Source organism: Pinus tabuliformis, chromosome 5_2 (assembly GCF_031772625.1).
Source record: "Pinus tabuliformis cultivar Carrire ecotype Pingquan chromosome 5_2, CPIR1, whole genome shotgun sequence".
Classification (NCBI taxonomy): Eukaryota; Viridiplantae; Streptophyta; class Pinopsida; order Pinales; family Pinaceae; genus Pinus; species Pinus tabuliformis.
This window is the reverse complement of record NC_142306.1, coordinates 244637233-244653947: the sequence shown is the minus strand read 5'-3', so window position 1 is coordinate 244653947 and position 16715 is coordinate 244637233. Positions and strand designations below refer to the sequence as shown.

The following is a 16715-nucleotide window of genomic DNA, read 5'->3' as shown; positions in this document are numbered from 1 at the left end:
ATCTCTAGCATAATAAGGGTTGGGAGAATTGATATGGAGGTCGTGTGGATCTGAAGAGGACAATGGAGAGTTCAAAGCTTAGTTAAAGGATGGCTGAATTGCTCAAATTTGTTGGATAGTATGCAAGGAGTAGACCAAGGGTCAAGAAATGGCCGATTTGAAATCTACTGACTTAGTATTCAAGGAGTAGACTTAGTTAAAGGATGGCTGAAATTGCTCAGATTTGCTGACTAGCTGAAGCAACAAGGGTCGAGAAATGGCCGATCTGAAATCTATATGCTAGCCATAGTATGGTCAGTGAGAGATCTTTGTCTGTTCAAATGCAATTGTGAATAGAGTGTATTTCGAGGGCTAATATGCAATATGCTTAATGGACAAAGCCACTATGAGTCGCTGATGCTCTGAAGGCTGAGTATGCAGTGTATTTGATGGATCAAATACCTTGTGAGTAGTCGGTGGATGGAGGAGTATAAGGAGATATTTCTTTGTCGTCAAAGGAGGCAAAGGACTTACCAAGTGTTAAGGAAAATGAGGGCTGAAAGGGTTGAAGGAGAAGGGATTCTCCAACAAGTAAGTTATGTTTTGTTCTTGTCTTTTTATTGGGCAGATTGTAGATCAAAAGGAGCAGATCACACGCCCTGATTGGTATACTATGTATACTAGCTTTACTAGTGATCAAGGGCCATGATCCCTAGTACGGGAGCCCCGTGGTTCTTTTATTGATGGACTAATAATATAATCGAGCTTTGGGCTCAAATCTTTGTGTACTTAATTGATTTCACTGCTAAAGAATTCTGTTGTGAAAAGTACTTGTTATTGGGGTTCCTAGTGTGTTTGTGTGCGTGATTAGCCTCAGATAAGATCTAGGGCCTAAGGAAAATTCAACACAAGAGAGAGCCATTCGACCAACATCCATCCATAGGAAGTTCATTAAAATAGTTCTCCATAGTGCACAGGAGAGAAGAGACATAGCTAGTCTGTATGATCTCCAAGTGGACTTCCTTTAAAATTAACCTAAAAGCCCCAAAATAATATTAAATCATGATTACAAGGTGGTTAGGTTACAAGCCCATCCCCAAAGGTAGCAAGCTCAATGATAAAACATAAAAATATGTCTTAGTCAACCCACACATGTGATTTAAATTCCCTCCAAGGGTGACATCATCCTCCAAAAAGGTGCATCTCTCCACAAAAATGCAATAGATGGCTTCGAAGGGGTGCATATCATCCAAAAGACATGTCTTCATCAAATTGGTGCCAAATCAAACAAAACCTCATCAATTCTAACATCCTCCACTAGGGTGCCCATGTCATCAATCCAAGCATCATGAAGGGGACGTCATAGTGCTAGGGCATGATGTTATCATGGAGACTAGTATGCCATCTCTAGAGGGGTTCGATATCGTGACCATCAAACATCCTCAAAAATAGGGTAACATCCACCATGTAGGTACAATTCCAGCAACAAAATTCCCATCATGATTACAAGGTGGATAGGTCACAAGGCAACCCCCAAAGATAGCTAACTCAATGATAAAACAGGAAAGTATCTCTCTATTAACCTAGACATGTGAGTTAAATTCCCTCCAAGGGTGATGTCATCCTCCAAAAAGGTGCATCTCTCCACAAAAATCAATAGATGGTTCCAAAGGGGTGCATCCAAAATCCAAAAGTCAAGTGTCCTCATCAAATGGGTGCCAAATCAAGCAAAACCTCATCAACTCCAACATCCTCCACTAAGGTGCCCATGTCATCAGTTCGAGCATCATGAAGGGGACATCATTGTGGAATACAATGTACCATCCCGTCTAGAGGAATCACATATCATCATCATTATCAAACATCCTCGAAAATAGGGTAACATCCATCAAGTAGGTACGATGCCAACATGGTGGCATCCATCATGATTACAAGGTGAATAGGTCACAAGTGGATCCCCAAAGATAGCTAACTCAATGATAAAACATGAAAATATGCCTTAATTAACCCACGCGTGAGTTAGATTCCCTCCAAGTGTGACATCATCCTTTGAAAAAGTCCATATTAACATAAAAATGCAATAGATGGCTCCAAAGGAGTGTAACCCATCCAAAAGTCACGTGTCCTCATCATAGGTGTGCCATATCAAGTAAAACCTCATCAACTCCAACGTCCTCCACTAGGGTGTCTATTGCCTCAAAATGTAGTAGGCCTTGTGAGAGGTCTCACAAGGCAAGAGCTACACTGAGGTGCAACAATGAGGTGGATTGCCCTTGTCACCTCAACACTCCACCTCCTGCACTTTAGTAGAATTTCACCACACGGGAGGCTTCCCAGGTTCTCACCTAAAGGATTTTCGAAGTCAACCAACTCAAGCTGATATAAGCGAAAGGCTAAGCAAGGTAAGTCTTTAATGGACTAGGGCACAATTGTCTATGTAAAAGGAACAACGTACCATAAATAAAGCCTTGAAAAGAATACTTGATACCTAGGGTTTCAAGGTGAAGCTTAATAAAGGAAGATCTAGGCATGCAAGCATAGAGAAAAGGTTTGCTTAAGGATGAGATCAACAAAAGTAATGGAAAACCTTCAAATAAGCCCTAAGTTGAAGCCTTGTTTTAGAATTATGGTTTTATTAGGGCACAAATTCCCTAGGGTTAATGACATTAGTCCTGTGAGGGCAAATTTCACCATGAAAAAGGCATTATTTTTAGTTTAGGATGTCAATCATGGTGAGATCAAGCCAAAGAAGCTCCAATGTTTTCCTTCAATGAGCCCTAGTTGAATTTGGCCCTTGCCTTGGCCCTAGCGACTTGCCTTAAAGGGCTTAGGAGAATAAAAAGAAAGAAAGATAACAAGTTTTAGGTAAATGTTGACCACTACAAGGATCACAATGCCTTTTACTTGGGTGTTAGAGTTTTTAGGGCTAAATTTTAAGAGATATCATATTTATGCACGGAGTAAGGAGAAAAACCCTTTTTACTTCCAAAACCCTATCTTTCTTTTTATTAGGGGATAAATTAATTAGGAGAAAGCTCTCTGGGATGTCATATAGGGAATTCAAGGAAAATAAATTTAATGTGCAATAATTAACTAAGATTTTCCAATTAAAATATGCATTTAGACAAGGAGCAATAGAAAAACCTTAGCAAACATTTATCACATGAAAAACCATTAAAGATATGCAATTATACTCAATTTTCCATGAAGTCGCCTTCTTTCAATCCCAAAAAGACATGTCCAATGCATAAACTAGTCTCCAATAGCAATAGTTCCACAAGAAATCACATCTTCACAAGTAACGACTAGTAAAGGCTAAGTCGAACTCTCTCTAAGGAGGCTAAAATCCTCAAAGTGATGATGAAAAAATGAATGGAATGATCCTCCTTTTTTAGGAGGTCTATCACATCAATCAATCTAACTAAAAGCCCCTACGCAAGTTTGATTTTGTTTAGATATAAAGTAAATGGGTTACAAGCGAACCCAATAGCTTAACAAAATAAAATATGCCATCATTTGCCCACATGTGTAAGCCATAAGGCCTCTCCAAGCTTGACGTCATGCCCTTTTAGGATTAAAATGATCCAAAACTGCAATACAAGGGCTAGATGTGTCTCCAACTATCATGATAAACCACAATTTGAGGAAGGGTCTTCAAATCAAGCCTCAAAACATCTCCATGTGTCCAAAAAGCCGACTCTGGGTGACATATGTCATCTCCATGGTTGTCATATAGACAAAGTGGTGTACTCTCTCTAACATTGGGACTCCATGAGGCAATACAAGCCTTCCTTAGTCATCGTGGGGATGGTCATCATCATTTGGGCTCCGGATCAAGGCATGCTCGTGAAGTAGTGTCAAGGGTAGTTTGGGCGCATGTTGGGTCCACTAGGTACATCGTCAAGAATTCTTAATGTCAATCAAGATGAGCTCATCGATTCGGCATTTGACGGTGCTCTGGGGTGTCAATCAACTGCCAAGATCATTAAAGTGCCCAATCCTCTATTGTAGAAGGGCAATGCTACATCTGCAAGGTCATCATGCTCTTTGGAAGTGTAATATGTCTTGGGCATCATGTGAGGTATGAGTGGAATAGTGTGCCCTTAAGGCCTCAGTTTCTCTATGCAAAACCACTTGGCAAAACCATCTCAAACTCAAGTGAAAGCAACTATTCATTAGAGACAATAACCATAGATGCATCAAACTGGACCATACTTGATTGTTAAGGGCATAGTAATACTTCAAACTAGGATCACCTTCACATATCTAAGTAGACCAAATCCTGTAAAAGTGTGTTCTACCTTTTTAGAGGTGGTTAAGTAATCAACCCTGTTAAGTGCTTCCAACCCCTAAGGGGAGGTGACATTTCCAAGTTCAACCCTTCAATTCAATAGGTGTAAGTGACAATAGGTGGCAGTGGAGGGGAATTTTTTTATGGCTAAGTGCCATGGCCAGGGGACTAGCTAATGAGTGTATAGATGGAATGGAGGGAGCAATTGTGGTGGTATGTGTTACCCCTTTCCTCGGCTTGCTATTTCCATTCCTCTGGTGCGCCTTTTCCTTCTTTTTGTCAATGCTTTTTATGGAGCATAACTCAAGGGTCCAAGCTTGCCTTTTATGATATAACATTTATTTGCCCCTTTAAGATGAGTCAGTTTCTCACTCACCAAGGTTGGGACATGCAAGGGTTCCTTATGATGAGATGGAGCACCAAGTGCTCATGAACCAGATGATGGCTAATGAGGGGGGGTGGAGCTCATGCTAGGCTTTATCTCACGCGCTAATTATGTCCTAGCCATCTTTTGCAATTCAACTTTTTTTTTTTTTTTTCTTCTGTTGTTGTGGTTATATTACGCTTTTATCAATCTTGTAGCTACGTCAACCTCCAGGGAAAATTTTGTTGGCTGTATTCAAGGATGTGGATGTATGAGTGTCAAATCCCAATGAACCAATGACAATTAACATGAACCATGGATGTGGTATCTATGGAATGATGGAGAGTGTTAAGTATGGAATGGGTATGGACATACTACTTCTCCAAACTTTCCAAGTAGTGCCCCTCCTATAACCCTAAGGCGTTAGGGGAGGTCCCACTAGACTAGGGTTAGAGACTAACCCCCTTAGTAAGGTTAGGGAACAAGTTTACAGTGAAAATCAATCAATCAAATAAATTACCCCTTTATCCATGTTAGAATGTTCAAAATATTAAGTAAAAGCACTTGATTGCAAAAAACTTAGGTAGATGCCGAGTGGTAGCCCACCTTTCTTCGAAGGGAATGTTAGATGGTGAGAGGCAAACTGTTCAAATGGCAGAGGAATGTGGCATATCATCATCAATGAGCAATTTGTGGGGCTACTGGTTCACTAGCTGGGTGTCCAAGGTAGGAGAAAAGTTTTCTCCTATAGGGTTACCCATTTTGGTGGATAACAATGTTCACATAATCAATACAAGCATCATGAAGGTAATGTCATAGTGGTAGGAGATGATGTCATCATGGAGAACAATGTACCATCCCCTCTAGAGGGGTCCCATATCATTATCATCATCAAACATCCTCAAAAACAGGTAACATCCATCAAGTAGGTGTAATGCCAACATCAGGGTGTCCTCTCATCACTGGGTATAACGACTTTAAATGAAACATCCTGGCTCTGGAGGGCATTGTCCAGATTCCTAGATGTAAGTGGAGGTAGTCATCCATTGTACACAAGCATCTAAGGTCAACACTCAATAAGTGTCCAATGTCCTAGGTCAAAGTTCTTTGTGCAATTTTCAAGTGGGTTGGACATCTTCTTTGAAGTGTTGGAGAAGCATCATACATCCCTCAAGGGATGGCAATTGTACCTGGGAGAAGAGATCTAACACATACTCACATAATCAAGTGAGATCAACATCACAGGTGCACAAACCATAAGAGTATCAAAGTGGGCCATATTCAATATTACAATTGTCAATGTACTTCAAACAAGCATCATCTTTGAATGTATTCCTAGCTTACAATTTGTAAACAAGTTTGCATGCTTAGGTATGGGAGGGTTATTACAAGGCCCTATTAGGTGCTTCCAACCCTAAGGGGTGTTGAGAAATCTAGGGCATTAGCATTAGGGGATTTCTCTTCCATTAGTGACTGCTTGTGAATGCTTTTTACTTCTTTAGTTCTTCATCAAACAATAACCATTGCATGAACATAAATACACAAGAGACACATCATGTAGGCTATAAGCCAGGGCCAAAACCTCTCACTCTTTGAGAGGAAAACCCGCACAAATTCTTCTTATAGAGATTCCAATTGACGAATACCAAGACCACAACCCTTGACCTATTAGCCACTCCAAGACCAAGACACACATTCTCTTAACAATCACCATTCTTCTTGACTCCTCTTCCACTTCGACCTATGAGACCTATACGTTGTCATATTACTGAGATCTTTCTTCTATGATGGCACAGGTATAGCATCAATATCCTTAGTGAGATTCCACTGAGATTGTGGCACTATTTCATCACTGTGTATACTGCAAACTTGTCACTCATTCACTGTGATCTGAATTACATAGCTCCTAGACTTCACACCTTATTGTAGCCTCCTCTCCGAACTGTGTTTCTCTGATTAAGGTACCGAAACTTCTCCAAAACAGTCACCCGAATCTCAATGATGATCCAAACTTCTTACTATCCCTATCTACACGAAATCACAAAAGGACATATCTGAGCTTCACTCTGCCACTGTCCATAGAGACATACAAACTCTTGAAGTATCCAAAATGTAATCCTTCATTAGGCGACCTAAGATCCGAACTTGCCTCTGTCACTGTTAGTTGAAAATCACAGAGAAAATGTCCGAAAATCTCAGAGGAAATCGAACTTGTGAATTGTGTAAATGTAGAGATCCTAGCCACGTATTTATAGTAGTTGTCCCATAAATAAGCTGACATGTATTCAACGAATGTATGTGTCTTTTATTTGTGAACCGACTTGAGTTAGTTGTTCCTTCTAGAAGCTGACATGAAGAGGAGAACTGTGGTTATCTTTTGGAGGGCTATTTGATAGTCGTATAGACTAGAATACTTTTGACATATCTTCATACATGACATTGACTCTTTGACAAATCCTAAAGCTCTCAGTGGGAGCCATCTAGAATAAAAACTCTTGCTCATGAAACCCATGAAGCAAGGTATTACAAAAATAATTTTTATCTCTTTATTTCATCATTTACAAAGATCATAATTACTTGTCATTATGAAGACCGACCCTAGTTACATTTTACAACACTCCCTCTTAACTAGGGAGGTATTCATAATGGTACTTGGTCATTCTGAATATGAAGAATTTCTCATAAGAAGAATTCGGATTTGTAACTCATTTGTATAGCATCATACCAACCAACATTTTTATATAGCAAGGCCTTGACTAACATCTCTATCTCTCCACAAGATCAGAGCACAATGTTGGCAAGACCAATGATTTATAGACATACTCATCATTGTCTCTCTAGGAACATATCCCACCCGGGTTCACTCAGGATATGCTCCATAAGGACTATTCTTTTCTTGGACTCCCCAGTCCCAAAAGAATATCAGTCCTCCATGACTACTCTTTCATGGGATGCCCTATCTCATCCCCTAAGAGCATTAGATGCTAAATGATTACACAATCCTCCATTCTGTCTTCCCAAGTGAAGACCAGAACAATTTGTCTATCACTCGTTTTTATACCAGGAGGTTTTATTCCATTAAAGGAATGTACTCATTCCTATCACAAAGGAATGTACCTAAGCTTCCAGCTTAGGAATTTCCAAGTTTCTTCCAAGTAAGAAACTTCTTCTCAGGCTCCCTCTTAACTAGGGACCTATCAAAACTCTTCGTGTGGAGATCTTAAAACAATTAGCTGCATGAAGAGCTCCTTTCGTCGATGTCAATTTTTTTTTTTTCGTCAAGGAGTCTTCATCTTTGGGAACTTCTATATAGGGCAGAAATCATCCATCACTTTATTCATGAGTTAGTTATGTCTTCAACTCATCAGAAAGTGATTAATCAGTTTTTCCATTTGGCTTTGCTTTATGTCATTCTGCTTTCATGCCATATTCTCGGAGGAACATTACATCCTTCTATATGGTCTGCTTGGAGGTCATTCACAGATCTTCTCTTTGACAGTCCTACATAAGCCCAACTAAATGTTAGTTCAAAAATAATCAGTGAACACTTCAAATCAAAATTACTTTTTTGATGATCTTTCACCATGACATCTTTCTGTAAGTATTAGCATTCTACATGCAGATTGACACATCTCCCACATATATTCAGTGTCAAGGGTCTCTATCTTTTTCCGACTTCCATCAGAGTCTTCACATCTTTCCGAGAGATATTCTAGTCACATCTTCTTGGACTTCGGTTGTTGAATGCCTTCTACCATCGTTGCATATTATCACGATCTCTTCTTGTCTCTGTGTCTTCATCATTTGCATGAGCTTCCAATCAGAGTTCATGAATCGTAGTCAACCACCTCATACTTCATATGAGGACATGTTATGTTGATCTCATCTAGTGTGTTTGATGCCTTTCTGACATTCTTTCATAGGAGGAGATTCCTTTCCTTTGGTCATGCTCCTCAATATAGAAGTAGTGATCCTTGTTACCTGCAACCATACGACATGACTTTATAATATTAAATACAAGCATACATACCTTATCTACCTTTAGATCATCTAGGCTTCTTTGAACAACTTCCTTGATTGAAAAGATCTTCAATCCCTTGATCTGCTTCATCTCTCATGTCATCATATCGACATCCCACGAGCTCCACAAGTTGGAGTTCTTGATGAAACACTTACCTCTTCTCTAAATCGGTGAATCCTCCAATGAGGATTCCATCTCACATATCCTTATTCAGCAGAGGTTTCCCTTTTAAACTGATGTATGATGAGAGTTGTCTTGGATGACTTCTTCCTTTGATCTTTCAATGGGGTCACCAAGAGCTATATCCTTCAAAGTTGACTATGATCTTGTTGACAATGCTTCCATGATGCCACGATGCATCTTATTGTTTATTATAGCCATATCCCATAACATAAGATTTAGAAGCTATGTCAAACCCATTTGAGAGGGAGACTATCTTAGACCTAGTAGAGATCTCTTACTTCCTCTTTTCTTCGACTTCTTCTTTTCAGCTTCCTCCACTTCTTCTGTGATATGGGTTCTTTTTCTTTTTTCTTTTTTTCTAATATTGTCTCTTTAAGACAATCTTTTCTGTAATGTCCATAGACTTTACATCCATAGCATTGAATCTCATCTATGCTCTTCTTTCTTTCTTGAGGACCAAAATTTTCCAAACTTCCTTTCTTTTCATCAAATGTTTGAGTCCTTAACCTTCAACACTTTTGCCCTCAACTTGTCTTCTTCTATCTTGCATAGAAATCACAAGTTGTTGAATGAGGTAACTTTCTTATCCTCATGGATATCTATTACCTTGTTCTTCAGCTAGTGCATTATAGATCAATGATGATTATCTTCTTATCATCTCTCCCAGATCTCGTAGTTGAGATCTTATGAAGATATCCCTTCATTCTTTGATACCTTCAATTTTGTGTAGATCAGATTTAAGTCACACGACCTTCTTTACCGCATTTTCAGAGAATATTCTCACGAGTTTATATATACATTTCTTTGATGTCTCCAATATTGCTATATGAGGGGACCTTTCATAAGAATCCCTTTCCATGAATTCAGAGGAGACCTTTCCATTGATATGTTCAATGACTTCTCTTTCTTCGAGGACTATATCTATCCTCCTTTTTCATGCAAGGAATTTTAATGACCCATCCAACTTATAGATCCTCTTGCAAACACTGTCATTTTACCAAATTGATTAAAGAATGAAAGATACATACTTTGACAAGTGAATATGAAATCTTCATCTTGATCACTTTGATGATGGTTGAAGAAGGTGTATTGCTGCTTCCTTGGATGGTCTTTGTCAAGGGCAACGGGAGGAACCTTGCTTGAATGAGAGGGAACTTGCCTCATAGCTTTGAAGATGATAATGCCTTCTTGCTTTCAATATACTTCACTACTTTGGTAGTGAATGAGTGTAGATAAGAATTGTTACTAGGGTTTCAGCTTTCTTCAAGATGATGTGATCTTCATCTTTAAAGTCCTTCAAGCTACCTTGCTTTGTAGATAGCTTGGTGAGGGTTTTTGTGGTCTTTTGATGGTGATTAGAGGATCCAAAACTTTTGCTACTGTAGACTGCTTTTTCGATCTGGGGTTTTATTCTTCAAAGTAGATCTTGATCTTTTGCTTTGATAGCCTTTGCCTTGCTTAGATGCCTTTCCTGAAACTCGATTCTTGAGTGTCTCTTTGATTAGATGCCCTTCCTTTGACTTTAGCACCTTAGCTCCGATACCATGTTGAGAAATTTAGGGCATTAGCATTAGGGGATTTCTCTTCCATTAGTGACTGCTTGTGATTCGTGAATGCTTTTTATTTCTTTAGACTAGGATCTTCTTCACGTTAGATTATTAGTGTTCTTCTTCATCAAACAATGACCAATGCATGGACATAAATACACAAGAGACACATCATGTAGGCTATAAGCCAAGGCCAAAACCTCTCACTCTTTGAGAGGAAAACCCGCACAAATTCTTCTTATAGAGATTCCAATTGACGAATACCAAAGACCAAGACCCGTGACCTATTAGCCACTCCAAAACCAAGGCACACATTCTCTTAACAGTCACCATTCTTCTTGACTCTTCCACTTTGACCTGTGAGACCTCCACACTGTCATATTACCGAGATCTTTCTTCTATGATGGCACAGATATAGCATCAATATCCTTACTGAGATTCCACCGAGATTGTGGCACTATTTCATCACTGTGTATACTGCAAACTTGTCACTCATTCACTGTGATCTGAATTACATAGCTCCTAGACTTCACACCTTACTGTAGCCTCCTCTCCGAACTGTGTTTCTCTGATTAGGGTACTGAAACTTCTTCTCCAAAACAGTCATCCGAATCTCAATGATGATCCAAACTTCTTACTGTCCCTGTCTACCCAAAATCACAGAGGGACATATCCGAGCTTCATTCTGCCACTGTCCATAGAGACATACAAACTCCTGAAGTATCTGAACTGTAATCCTTCATTAGGCCACCCGAGATCCGAACTTGCCTCTGTCACTGTCACCCAAAAATCACAGAGAAAATGTCCGAAAATATCAGAGGAAATCAAACTTGTGAACTGTGTAAATGCGGAGATCCTAGCCATGTATTTATAGTAGTCTGTCCCATAAATAAGCCAACATGTATTCAATGAATGGATGTGTCTTTTATTTGTGAACCGACTTGAGTTAGTTGTTCCTTCTAGAAGCCGACATGAAGAGGAGAACTGTGCTTGTCTTTTGGAGGGCTATTTGACAGTCCTATAGACTAGAATACTTTTGACATATCTTCATACATGACATTGACTCTTTAACAAATCCTAAAACTCTCAATGGGAGCCATCTAGAATAAAAACGCTTGCTCATGAAACCCATGAAGCAAGGTATTACAAAAATAATTTTTGTTCTCTTTATTTCATCATTTACAAAGATCATAATTACACGTCATTATGAAGACCGAACCTAGTTACATTTTACAACAAGGGGAGGAACAATTTTTAGGCCAACCAATCAATGAGTAGGTGTAAGTGATCAATGACATGGTGTAGTGTTTACTTCATGGAGGATGCCATTGTCTTGTACTGGGCTATGAAATACACAACATCCTTGAGTGTTGTGATCTGAATAGGGAGCAATTGTGGCAGTCTTGAGTTACCCGTTTCCTTGGCCTATTTTTACCACCACTCACATATGCCTTTTTCGTCATTATTTTACATATATAGCTTGGGTTACAAGCTTTTATTGATTCATGATAATCATTATTAACCCCTAAAGACATTCAAAGTTGCTTTTATTTAGATAGATCATGATTTAGCCAAGAACTGAGTAAGGGGCAAATGATAACCACCAAAAAATGGGAACATGTATACAACAAAAAATGGTCTATCATCGAATTCAACCTATGATCCACACTAGAACACCCTTAAACATTAAATGAAAGCACTTGAATACAAAATTGGGTAATGTACTTCATAATAGATGACCCACATTCATTGGATGAACTGGCTCGATGATAGAAAGCACTGACTGGAGAGTTGATGAGAGGCATCTGAGGCTGGCTATTTGATAGGGCTGCTGGCTGGCAAATTGTGTCATAGGAGAAAAAATTTCTCCTAGGTTTACCTAGACATATGGGTGGGCAATAGGGATCATTGTGAATACTTCGATTTCTACTTAGCAGCATGCATTTTGTGAATACTTCCAGTTCTACTTAGCAACATGCCTTTGTGAATACTTCCAGTTCTAATTCGTAGCATGCATTTCCTACTGAACCATAATAAAGTTGGATTTGACTTGGACATTGTTGAGTTGTATGGCATATTAGGTGGTGAAGACTTTTGAGATTTGGAGCTCCAAATTTGTAGTTGAAGTTTGAATCTTAATGACTTACAAAATAGGATATCATATTTCGAATTTGGATCATCTGTTTCGGTTGTGTATTTTTTCATTTGTATAATTATTTTTTTGTATTTTGGAATATATGTGCTTTTGTGGCTCCGTTCCTCTAAATTTTTGGAAATTCTCGAAATCACCTGGAGACCCGAGCCCCGCCTTTCCAGATAATCAATAGTATTTGTATTTATTAATTTGTCTGGTTACAACCATTGCATTGGGGAACTTGTCTGGTTATAACTATTAGATTCACCCCATGAGTGCAATCTAACCTGATATCAACTGTTCTCCCAGATTGTTTCCTGTCAATATCGCCAATTCACAAGGTCTTTCTTTCTTTTCACACCAAGAATTTTTGTGCTGTTTTGTCTTACATCAGCAAATGTGCAGATGGTTAAGGGATGGATCTTGATTTTCATGAAAATACCAAGCCCATGTTAGTCTTGCAGATATTCTAAAATGTTGGCTTTTGAATGTCACTGCAGGTCTCTCGATCAGAAAATGACGTATTCCGAGAAATCAGAGTGGCATTGAGCGGTGGTAAGGAATTAGATACAGAGTCTACAAAGTTTATATCACCCTTTCCCCTGCTGACGAAAAATGCAGTTGAATCCCTTCGTTATAGGGCCCAGGTAAGTTGTATGATACTGACTGATCATTTTGTCTAGTTTGAGTACATGCCTGTCCAAGTGAAAACTTTCCATCTCTGAATTGCATTTGGCAGTGTACTTGAAACTCTCCAGTAATTTTAGTCTGGTCATGACTCATCTTTAGATTATTGTAATATTTTGAAGGACATTGCTCAAGGTATAACCAAGGTCGCGGTGAAAGAGGCACGTGCTAATGAGCTTCGAAATGAAATATTAAATTCTGAGAGGTATTCTGCCCAGTCAGTGGCTGTATCTTTTTCATGTGAATATTCTCTCTGGTATTGCTATTTAACCAATATACTAATTCTGATATCTGCTTTCTTATCTTGTAGATTGAAGGCTCATTTTGAAGATAATCCCAAGGATTTGGGTAATGAAATCACATTTTTACCAGTGTTTGTATAATTTCTAGTCTGTTTGGAACTGTTTACAGAATTGATATTTAATTGTTTTTTGTTTTTTTTTTGGCTGTGGACTTTTGCTTTTTCCTTTTCTGTTTTCTAATTTGTATCCTGGCGTTATCTTTATTTGTGATGCAGAACTGTTGAAACATGACAAGGTACTGAGCAAGAAGCAACCTTCATCACATCTACGTGCTGTACCAGACTATCTTGTTGACCCTACCACAGAAATAGCTAGCAAAGCTATTAAGCTTGCCAGAGAAGCAATGGGAGAAAGACATCCTGGGCACCGGGGCTGGTTTAAGAGAAAGACTGGCAGGACTGGGGATCCTTTGAAGACGTTCTCTTTAGAGGTGAGCTATCATGAACTTCACTTGCAAAATTTAAACAAATTATTCACCCGTGATTCTTGGTTACCTTGGACTTTTTACTTCTCTTCATATTTCAATCATGCTTTTGATAGAATTGTATTTATTATTTCTCTTTTACAAATGAATGTATTTGGTGGAAAATGTATCCTCCTTTCTAAAGACATTATCCCTGTGTGAATGTTTTTGATTAGTCGAAAAAAGGATCAGGCAAAGGTGGTTTCAAGGGAAAGAAGAAAAGAGGAGGAACTGACGGTGAAACACCCAAGAAAAAACATAGATGGAGTAAATAATTTTGCTCGGGATTTCGTGCATTATGGATTCGTTAAGTATCCTTTTAAAAGAATGTTCAGAGTCGACTTGTGGCTGAACTACCTTGTACAAGATTTGTTTCCCACTACATTTTACTGTATAGGGATTGCATTTGAGGTCCATTTTTATCGGCAGACTTATTTCAATTAGTGTATTGCTAAGGTTCCTCAGTTTTGTATGCTCGAAGAGGAACTGCTTCAACAGTATTAATTTGTGTGAGGTTTCCTGGTATGATTTGCCTGCGAGTGTAACGCCGGTAACTGAAAATATTTGGACTTCGAAGATATGCAGACGTTCACAAATCAGCTGAACACTTTGAAATGGAAGCTCTCATACTATATTGTATTAACATCCCAAGTAGTTTTCTGTTTTATACTTTCTAGTACAATTGCACGTAGTCTAAACCTGGGAAACAATAGAAATTCTGGCATGATTTTGAGAAAATCTGGTAGAAATTTTTGAAAATCTGGGTTACAGCAGTCAAGCTTCAGGATTTTGGTTTCCCAGGGGTTCTTGACGGTACTGAATCTATTTCCACCTTAAAAAAATGATTTAAACACTCCCATAGTCAAAATTCTTGAAGAATTTTTTGCCTGATTCGGGCGAGAGATTCATCATCCAAGCAAAATTGTGGCCTTAGTGTGCAACGCCGTAAAATACTTTGAAGATTTTTTAAGATACTTATACGGGACTACTTTTAATTTTTATCATTTGCTGTTTAGCTATGTTGCCAGGAAACGTGGGTTCTGGGACGGGGACGGGGACGGCATTTTTGGAAACATGGTGCGTGGGTTTGTCGGGTAATATAATAATATTAAATTTTAATAATTATATTTTATAAATTATAAATTTATAAATTATAATTAATAACATATATGAAATTTCAAAATGCCTATCCACATATTTCCAAAGTGGATATTGTGGACTTGATGAAGACATTTTTTATTTTGCAAATTTTGGAAGACAATTTGAATCTGTTTAACAAAATTCAAAGTAAAAGTTATGTTAATAGATGTTAATAATAATAATAAATATTCATGAGAGACTAAGCTATATTTTATGACAGCATAACATTCTTTTGAATCTTTTCTGTGTAACCATGACAGCTATGTGAGAGAGCTCAAGGCTACTACTAAAACTGAAAATTCAAAATGCACCTGGAAGTTACCGTGCCCACTGCCTACATATCTCTCAAAGTAAGCTTCATAGGTTCATGATTTTAAAAAGTGTTTTAGCTCTACTGCAGGTTCAAAAGGCATTCAAAATGCCTCAATCTATTTCTCTCATTGGCCATGGTAGTGGCTATCGAACTAATTGGATGAAGTAATGTTTATTTTTCTGCTATCCCTTCCTATGGCTAGCTGTGAAGATTTTCATGAAGGAACTGTTTTAGTTGTGAATAACTGAATAACTTTGAACTTTGAATTATCCTGCCATTAATCTATGCTCTGTCATTTACCTGCACACTGCAGCATGGCGCTGCTGGTCAGGAGCACATTACTTCATTATGCATAAGTTGTAGAGCTTGCAAAGGACTTTGATCGTCTGCAAGATACAGCTTAAGTTGAAGAAACCTGTTCACATCGCCAGGGATGGAGCCACTTTCTCCAACTTTGAAACTCTTCCATGCAGTGAAGGCAGAGTTATAACTACCATTCCCATTCCTTTTTAACAATGTAAAATCTAACACGTGAGGTATCAAGCCAGTACCTATCTGGTTAAGTAAAATCCGCACAATGAATAATACCGCTCAGTAATTTCATTAAGGCCAACTTACTCGGTGCCATAGTTACACTTAACACGGGAGTTAACCAAACTCAAGGTCCATGCACCCAGTAAATTTATATGCTGATCCTTATGCAAGAATATTTACATATCTTTATATTTCTTATTTTCTGTCAGTCACTTGGTTTTTATCTCCTCCATCTAGACAGGTATTTATATCATATCTATATTTATGTAACCCTTAGTCACTCATTCTGAGCCCTGTTCCTACCAACCTTTTAGATTAGGACGTTATATATCATGGTATTGATAACCAGGCACACTACATATGTCATATACATAGTTAGGGGCAGTAATACGCTCTTGAGGCTCCCATTCCACCACAGCAAGCTTGTAAAACGGTCTACTATCCTAAGTTAAGTAATTTCAGCAATTTAAGAATGCTTATTCAACGAATGTCTGAGTTATAGATGTAGTATTAAGGTCACTGATCTTATTTTAACAGTGCTATGGTTCGATTTAACAATGAGGCACTAAAGGTACTCAAGAAGAGTATAGTTGGATTCATTTGAAATTTGAATGTGGTTTCCTGGAGCTGAAATGTGCATATATTTGTTTCTAGGGCAATTAAATAACTGAGCTATGCGCTGTCCGATGTTGCAAGTTATAAATCATTAAATTAAGAATATAGTTTTTTTATGAAGAACCCAAAGAATCCGAAGAAC

At 38.4% G+C, this 16715-nt stretch overlaps 1 protein-coding gene and 1 long non-coding RNA gene across 3 annotated transcripts in view; both read left to right on the top strand.

Annotated features, from left to right (window-relative positions):
* LOC149158450 (P-loop containing nucleoside triphosphate hydrolases superfamily protein) overlaps positions 1–14376 on the top strand; it is a 159991-nt gene extending 145615 nt beyond the window's left edge. For both annotated transcript variants that reach the window (XM_089436225.1, XM_089436224.1), the window contains exons 15-19: positions 13020–13166; positions 13329–13411; positions 13517–13554; positions 13724–13938; positions 14148–14376. In XM_089436225.1, coding sequence (XP_089292351.1) covers positions 13020–13166; positions 13329–13411; positions 13517–13554; positions 13724–13938; positions 14148–14246 — 582 coding nt within the window. In that variant the 3' untranslated portion in view covers positions 14247–14376. The remainder of the gene's footprint in view (positions 1–13019; positions 13167–13328; positions 13412–13516; positions 13555–13723; positions 13939–14147) is intronic.
* A 423-nt stretch (positions 14377–14799) lies between these two features.
* Positions 14800–16110, top strand: LOC149158449 (uncharacterized). Its single transcript, XR_016261688.1, has 3 exons — positions 14800–15048; positions 15372–15461; positions 15738–16110. It is a non-coding gene; the product is annotated as an uncharacterized LOC149158449 (long non-coding RNA).
* The last annotated feature ends 605 nt before the right edge of the window (positions 16111–16715 follow it).